This window comes from Pinus tabuliformis, chromosome X (genome assembly GCF_031772625.1).
Source record: "Pinus tabuliformis cultivar Carrire ecotype Pingquan chromosome X, CPIR1, whole genome shotgun sequence".
NCBI lineage: Eukaryota > Viridiplantae > Streptophyta > Pinopsida > Pinales > Pinaceae > Pinus > Pinus tabuliformis.
The window spans coordinates 268,408,190-268,416,866 of NC_142308.1; the positions used below are offsets into that span (position 1 = coordinate 268,408,190).

An 8,677-nucleotide genomic window follows, 5' to 3' on the forward strand; every position below is an offset into this window, starting at 1 on the left:
AATTTCACTCAAAACATTCAACCACTCAAATTAACCCAGCTTGAAGGCTAGAGTGAGGTCTGTTACACATCAATTTGTCACTGTGACACTTGATCAGTTTATGGGTCTTTTTACCATTCGTGAACATGTTTGATTGAACTCGCTTAGAAGTCCAACAACCAAAAATATCTTGAAGAATATGGGAAATTTGGGAAAAATAGTTGCTTCACCTTGTTAAGTATCACATGCGCTGATTTTCCTAGATATTTCTGCGCATTCACTGGAATTAACTCTGAGAACAGTGCAGAACTACACTTTGTCTGCCAATGTAGACTGCGCAAGTGAATCAAAGAAAGTAAAAACAAAAAAGTACATTATAGAAACATAGTTTGTTGAATATTTCCCAACTGAAAGCTTCCAAGTGATAACTATTCGAGCTATAACCCTTAGATGATGCATTTTAATCCATTTCCTCAAGGAAACCTAATCCCTCAATTAGAGGATCTCACCCTTCTCTTTTGGATCTGAAACTTCTTCCTCCTAGTCTATAAAATAACTAGAGGGTAGAGGGATTGAGGAGGCCAGAAATAAAAGAAGATAAATGTATGCTGCTAGTTTGAGATTGGAAAGCTTATCATCTAAGGAGGAGATTGAAGGCATTTGGGAGGACCCTCATGGCATCAAGGCGAAGGTTGTAAGGCTCTTCTTTATCTTGAATTAATACAAATGAGCACTTTTCCCCGTTGAATTGTCTTATTGGAATGGTGAATGGTTTATAATTGTTTCAAGTGTTTATTAAGGCAAATTCAATTCCTAATCTCCTTGATCATTAAGTTAAGTTTGTTTGGATTATTATATCGCATATGCTTTTGATCCTTTTCTTGTTTATGGTTGCCAATCTTATCAAGCATTGAGAAACTGCATCAACTCACAACAAGGGATCTTCATTGAGCATTTTGTGGAATAGGTAAGAGGCTCATCCATTGGCTTTAATACTTGTAATTTAAACAAGTCCAACTTAAGGAAAGAGTTAGTTCAATTTTTTGTTTGTTTCTAGTTTTCATCAAGGATCTAGGGAGATCGCTCTACAAGAGGGATTTGTCTGATGTAACAAGGTCACTTAAAAGTTCACAAAATTAGAAGTTAGTACAATAATAATCATAAGCACGAAGTTATTACAACAATATTTATCAAGGCATTATAACTCATCATGTCTCTAATAGAGATTTGAACCTTCATAGTACAAAAATATTCATAAGCACATAACCATTACAACAATATTTATTAAGACATTATAACTCATCATGTTTTTAATAAGGATTTGAACTTAGGTGGGGAATATAACAATTATTCCACCCAACCAACTAAGATAACCCCAATTAACTAACCCATTGAATTATCTATTTTAAAATACACCTATTTTATTGAATAGATTATTACAAAGTTTTATGCAGTAAATAGCATAGTTTATGAAACACTCAACTTCAATCTTAGTACCATTGTGTTATAAGATAAGTAGAAAGATCTTTGCTTTATAAATTTGAATATAGTCTACACACTTTTCAACAAATCATTATTGACAAAAAATTAAATTTTGATGTAAAAATAAATATTAAAATCGCATAATGAATTCATGAATCGATTTTACTTGAAAAAATAAATAACTTTAAAATTATATAAAAATACTTAATATCCTAACCTTGTGATTTTATATATATATACTCCAAAATTTTATAAAAAAAATATAGTATAAAATTTATAAACCATCATATTACATCACCAAATTTGACACATATATATTAAAATTATTAAAACAAATTGTCAAATCTAAACTCAGAAACCTGACCATATAAATATTCCGATAGAATTGAATTAACTCACCAATTCTACCACCTTATCATCACCTCATAATTCATTCCTTTATTTCAACGCACTAGATTATAAAATCCAACATTATGTAAAGCTATGGTAAGCATCAAAGGGAGGGCATTACTTTGTCAACGAGATCAATCATTGAAAATCTGTATTTGCTTAAGAATTAACGCCTAAAAAGGTTTTTTTTTTATTCCGTCGCTACAAATATGTTTTATCGTTTACCTGAGAAAAAAAACTACATATTTTTATAAAAAATAAATAGACTACATTGGAAACCTATAATATTCCTATACGTTTTTCTTAAATAACACTCAATAGTATCTAGGTAGTATATAGGGTGGAACTTACCAATATTTATATGCTGGTAACTTGTAGTTAAAGTAACATTAACTGATAATGTTGTGAAATATCAATAGTTTTATATAAAGTAACATTAACCGATAATGTTGTGAATTATCAATATTTTTATATAGAGTAGCATTAACTGATCATGTTGTGAATTATCAATATTTTTGTATAAGTGACGTGTGGTTAAAGCAATCTTGATGTTGATGTTACAAATGATTTAAAACTAATCTATTTTCTTCATGTGGAAAATATAATTCTGTTGTGTTTTTTTCGCAATAGTGTTTTTTTTATTACGTGGTTAATATTATTTTTATAATTTTAAAAATTATTGTGATATTCATAAATATATATTAATTTAATAAAATAAATAAATTATATGTATATGAATAGAGATTTTTAATTCTTATATGTACAAGGAAATTGTAAATAAATCAATTTAATGATATTGAAAAATTTAAAATAAAATTTAATGAATAATAATTGAAAATTTGATATAGGGATAGTTGTTATTTTATTTAGTTTATTGTGTCAATCTATTTATGGTCTCCTCAAGAGCTGGCTTATAAAGCTACGAGAAGTATGTCCTGAGGGGAAGTTCTATGAAGCTAAATAAGCTAATAGCTCCCTAATCATGATGAAAGAGACCTTCAATTCCAAGTATTTTGTCTACTTAGCTCTTAGATCCCAACTCCCAACTCCCACTCACAACTCCAAAATGTGTTTGCCTAATTCCATAGTGAATTGATCACAAGCTAGGTTGACACCCTTAGCCTTAACTTCAAGCTAGATCATCTTTTCCTCGACATCTATAACAACCATAATGGCATTGTCCTAAACCTTTGTGATTTCTCTAACTCACTGCCACATGCATCTACAAAGTCTATGGACTCTCCCTTTGAAGCAAACTATAGTTGGAATGCTCCACTGTAGTGCCAAAGACAATATGACCACCCAATGCTCCACTTTCTAAACCTACAAACCAAGAACCAAATGAAAATGTTGATGGATTGATAAAGTATGAGAGAAATTGAGTGAGAAGGACCATGCTTCATATCGCATTTATAAGCCTCTCCATTAAAGTAGATGGCTCTAACAACTTACCCCTAACTTCACATATCAATGGTTGCCTACCAAATTGGGAACAAGATTGAGTTCATAATGGAGAATGAAGGAGGGGTTGGTAGGGGTTAATGTTACCTCATTCTTTTCAGGGAGTTCCTTTAGAGGGATGTGAGTGGAAGGGTGAAACCCCCCTCTAACTTCTAACCTTTCATTGTGATGGGGAGGATGAACTTCCCCTTTCCTACCTTGTAACATTTTCCCAAACATGGAATGGGACTACAAATGGTGTAGTCATCCCCCACCTACCTACGGAGCAAGTTTCCTTTAGGGGACATAGCCCAACATTCTCCATAGTGTTTGATAGGAAGTTAAGTTATCACTTCACATGGTAGACTGAAACTTCCTGACATCACTAGATCCAAGGGATTGTTCTCTATGTAATTCTTATTACTCTTGGGGAGGAGGGGACATCCCTTGTATCAAAACACAAATTATGAAAATGGAATTCCCAATAATTGGTCATTGGGCACAATATTTTTTAACTAATTAATATTTGTATGCCTTGGTAGGCTACTAATGCTTCAATTTTATCATTTGTAGTACCCCTAAAACTCGAAGCAAAAGTGATCTCCTAATTTCCTTAGGGATCAATGATGACCCCCCTATGCCTGCCACCTTTCTTTTTAGCATTATTTTTCATAAATGTGCACATCTTACTTTTTGAAAAAGAATAAAGTTTGTTGGGTGTAAGAACTGACTCAATTCTATATGTAAGGAACTTAATGACAAGTGTTTGATCGATGATGACAAGTGGCATATGTTGGCCATTGCTACGTGGAACAACATAAATAATCCATTTGATCATATTTCATATAGTATACTAACATTATGTGACATGATGTTCAAGAGCTAGTTCTACCTCCCATCATTCGTGGCGTAGACGGACATCACCTTCCTCAAATGTTAAACCAAGCTAATAACACCACCCAATAATTTCAAACCTTAAAATAACCCAAAGCTTACTCTACATGAAAATCTAATAATGTTATGCTACCCACTTTGTTAAAAAGGGCATCTATCTTATGAAATGTTTGTAGCATTGCTTAATTTCTCCTAATTAGGGTTGTATCCCTTCTATCGGGATTATTTGCATGTGGCATTGCTTGGGTAAATCAATTTTGTGGCATTGTTCATTTGAATGTGGCATTTCTTGACTTTGTGGTATTATTCATTCGAATGCAACATTGCTTCACTTTGTGTCATTGTTCAATTTATTTTGGCTAGGTTTACTTGTTGATCGTAAGTAATAATGTGTGTTTAACTACAACATATTAGCAACGGTATTGATTAGTAACCATCTCTTCCCCGAACTTTTGATTGTCATTGTTGGGATTGTCCTAATAAATTGTTTGCTTCAATAGAATTGTACATATGCTTTTTGAAAACATATGATGTCCAATTTCATGGTTTACTTAAAAATATATATAAATATGTACACTATTCTATATACACGCCAATAATGACGAGTAGGAGAAGGACAATTGTTAACATCCACCAAGAGCAACTTTGGTCAATTGGACCTTAAGGGAAATTGATAAGGAATTACTTGCTTTGTTTCATGATTTTTTTTATACTCAAATATGGAACATAAGCTTTCCTAAATCTCCATAGTTTTGGTCAGTTAAAAGGTTGGACTCATGTTAGTATTGTAACAAATATTTTCAAATTGAGATCTAATGTAGGCATACATATGACATTATACGAGACAATGCTTTTCATCCTCCACCTTCTTAGTGTTACAAAAATTACAAATTCTCTCCCATGACATTTTAAGGATGTCCAACGCATTGTTTCACTTTAGGTCTCATGACAATTTGTTCTTATTTTACCAATGTATAATTTTTCTTTTTTATACTATTTATAACAAAAAGATGTTTTTATCGTCTAGAGCAGGGTTAATGACATCTTTGTAGTATCTTAATTTTCTCTTCTGATCTAATTCTTTATCGCACCACAATTTCTTCTTAAATTAACATGCAATAATATTTTTAATGGTATCAATATTATACAGAGAAAGCTCTTACTTTATTCTTCAGTGATTTAGCCAAGGCTTGGCATCTTTACGCCAATACCTCTTAATATGTAGGTGGCTTTAATTGGAGTTTGAAGCAATGTTAGGAAGCCTCTTGTCATTCATGTTAGTTGTCTTGTGTTTGTGCGTTAAGTACCTAGTCATAGCCATACTCATACTCTCATTGGGGTAAAGACACACTATCATGATGAGGATAGGATAAAGCATATTGCGTTTAAATTTAAGATTGGAAGTCCTAAAACACTTATGAATTTACTTTATCTTTCTCCATGATTCTCTAAAGATGTTACAATTTTGAACTTCACATTCATATAAGATAATAGGATTGACAAGAGTATCAAATAGGAGTTTCTTTTTCCCTATAATTAGAAGTCCATTGATTTACAATTGTTTCCAAGACCAAAATAGGCCTTTCACCCTCTAATAATCCTTACCTCAATGTTGTAGTTCAAATTAAGCTTATGATGAAGGTTGACACTTATTTGGATGAAGTAACTTCCTCTAAATTGTTATTGTTATACACAAAAGTAATGTGATTTTCTTTTGGATTTGAATATCGAACCTTCATTTTGTTTATATTCGCTATCATACATATGCTAAAACATAAATCCCAGAGAGTTCTTACTAAATTGCTTGTCGAAAGAAAAAAAAAACAAAAACAAAAAAACTAACTCACCTTAAAAAACAATATTATGAAAACAAATAACTATTTCACTAACCTAATTAACCTTTCCTAATTACACCATTGTTGGAGATTAAAAAAAAATCAACTAACTTCTACTTTTATATATATATATATAAAAGTTTCTAAATCAACTAACTTCTACTTTTATATATATATATAAAAGTTTCTAAGTGCATTCTAGTTAAAACAAAGAGAAGCATCAATCTTTCTTTTCATTTCTTTTGCTATTACTTTTATATATATATATATATAAGTTTCTAAGTGCATTCTAGTTAAAACAAAGAGAAGCATCAATCTTTCTTTTCATTTCTTTTGCTAGAAAAGTTGAAACAACAATTCAATTTGAATTAAGGGTCAATAATATTAAATTTCTCTAGATGAGAGTGATAGTTTGACGGAGGACAGAGATGCATAAAACAAAACAAAGGTTCATTTAGCATGACTATTGTCTCAACCCTTGTTCCAATTCCATTTTTGTTATATGACTTTTCCTCCCAAGTGTGTTAATGATGATGTGTGTAATCATAAAAGGTATTATTGTATTTCATTTTGATTTAAACCTGGTTGATTTTCTCGCTAGCTATATAATGATTTTCTTATTTTGAATACATATTTTAATTTTTAATTTTTATTTTTAGATAGGGTAATTGTTTTTAAGTCAATGAACATATTTATATTAGCAAGGAGGCCTTTAAGGTAATTGAACAAGGTTTGTCATGGAAGGTTGGGAATGGGGAAAATATTCGTATTGGAAGGGACCCATGGGTGGGGTGCAGTGAAAAATTTGCACTATCCCCTGGCCTGATAAGACACCTTGATTCAAAAGGCATTGTCTATCTAAAACAGGTGGAAAAGATAAGTGCATCATCCATCTGGGGCCAAGCATGGAAGTCGGGCGCAGACCTAAATATCCTTTCGCGTTGGTGGGATGAATGGGAGGCTTACAGGATGGAACTATCCAGAACAAATGTAAGAATAAAGGATGAACCAAACCAACTGATTTGGGCACATGCGGACACTGGAAATTATTCTCCAAAATTTGGATACAAATTCCTCATGACCAAGAAAGGATGGGGTGATCCGGAATGGTGGGCAAAATCGCTGTGGAAGCTAAAATGCCCAGCAAAGGCAAATTTTTTTTTCTGGTGCATTCTAAAAAAGAAAGCCCCAACCTGGGATATTCTCCAATCAAGATTTAAACAAGGGCCAGGAAGATGTGCCTTATGCAAAAATGATTTGGAAACAGTGAATCATCTTTTTTTGGAATGTCCATCAACAAAAAAAGTATGGGATGAAGTATTAAAGCAAATGACCTTAACTATCAAATGGGAAGGGCAGTCCTTACCAGAAGCATGGCAAAATTGATGGAACAAAGTTCCTGAACAGAAGTTAAGGAATCTGCCCCCCATCATAAGTTGGGGAATTTGGATAGCCAGAAACAGAATTATCTTCCAGGAGAAGGAAACAGAGGCATTCCAAATAATGATTCAATGTATGACCATATACTCAATTATCCTAGATGCTGAGAATGAGAGGGAACCTCGGAAAGTGACGGAGGAGCAAATAAAGGAAGGGGTTCCCTGGGCTTATTTTGATAGCGCCTCCCAGGAAAACAAAGCTGGTGCAGGAATTGTTATCCATTTGAGCAACTCTCATTCTCTTAAAGCATCCATCGGACTGGGAAGTGGATCCAATAATTTTGCTGAATTATCTGCTCTAAAATATCTCTTATGCTGGTTGATACAAAAAAACACCCTCACAGTTCAAATATTTGGAGACTCACTAAATGTTGTAAATTGGTTAACTGGACGTAGCAGATGCCAAAATTATGCTTTACAGTCTTTATTTGAAGAAATTCAGAATTTGAAATTGTCTTTTAATTTGCTGTCCATCAATCATATTTACAGGGAACGAAATGATATGGCAAACAAACTTTCTAAAGACGGTATTGAACAAGCTGTGGGCAGTTGGAGAATAAGGGAGGAAGCAAACGGTGAAAGTTTTGCCTCGGACCAGCCTCCATATGCAGAAATCCTTCAATAGAACCAGTTGATCAGCATCCTTTTTTTTTATTTTTGTTTACTACAATAAACTGCTGAAACAGTATTTTTTGGGCTATACAGTGGATAATGGAAGCAAGGCATATATATTTTCTTTTCGTTCTGCTTTATGAAACAGTCAGAAAAAACAGGAAACAGGATGGACTCATGAGAAAAATCAAGGGACAAGATCGATGGTGAAATGATTCTCTTCTCGGGAAGAGAAGAAATACTCTCTTATGAGATTTTTTGTAAAATCAAACTTTTATAACAACAATGGAGCTGTGTATGTACATGAAACTTTTTATAATATAAGAAGTTTGTTTTTTTTTGGAAAAAAATATTTATATTAGCAAAAATGGAATGGAGTTGTTTTTAATGTGATTTTTTAGACTTTTTGGTTCGAAAAAATTTAAAGTGAAATGTTGATTTGTGTTATTTAAACTAGTTTTTTGATAGTATATTCAACTCCCCAAAAACTCCTTTACACATATGAGAGTAGCATTCATGGGAAACCACAACTAACTAACCCCTGAGGCACTTAGATTGTGTAATGGAGACAGATGGTGTAAGGGAGACAAACTTCATGAGACTTAG

General features: G+C 32.6%; 1 protein-coding gene across 1 annotated transcript; it reads left to right on the forward strand.

Moving 5' to 3' along the window:
• Positions 1–7,535: 7,535 nt before the first annotated feature.
• LOC149139417 (uncharacterized) lies at positions 7,536–8,084 on the forward strand. Its single transcript, XM_089450715.1, has one exon. It carries the CDS (start codon positions 7,536–7,538, stop codon positions 8,082–8,084), a length of 549 nt encoding a protein of 182 aa, XP_089306841.1.
• The last annotated feature ends 593 nt before the right edge of the window (positions 8,085–8,677 follow it).

What these genes read in the sequence shown, in the direction of transcription:
- LOC149139417 (XM_089450715.1), top strand. Translation starts at nt 7,536, where the DNA reads ATGACCATATACTCAATTATCCTAGATGCTGAGAATGAGAGGGAACCT.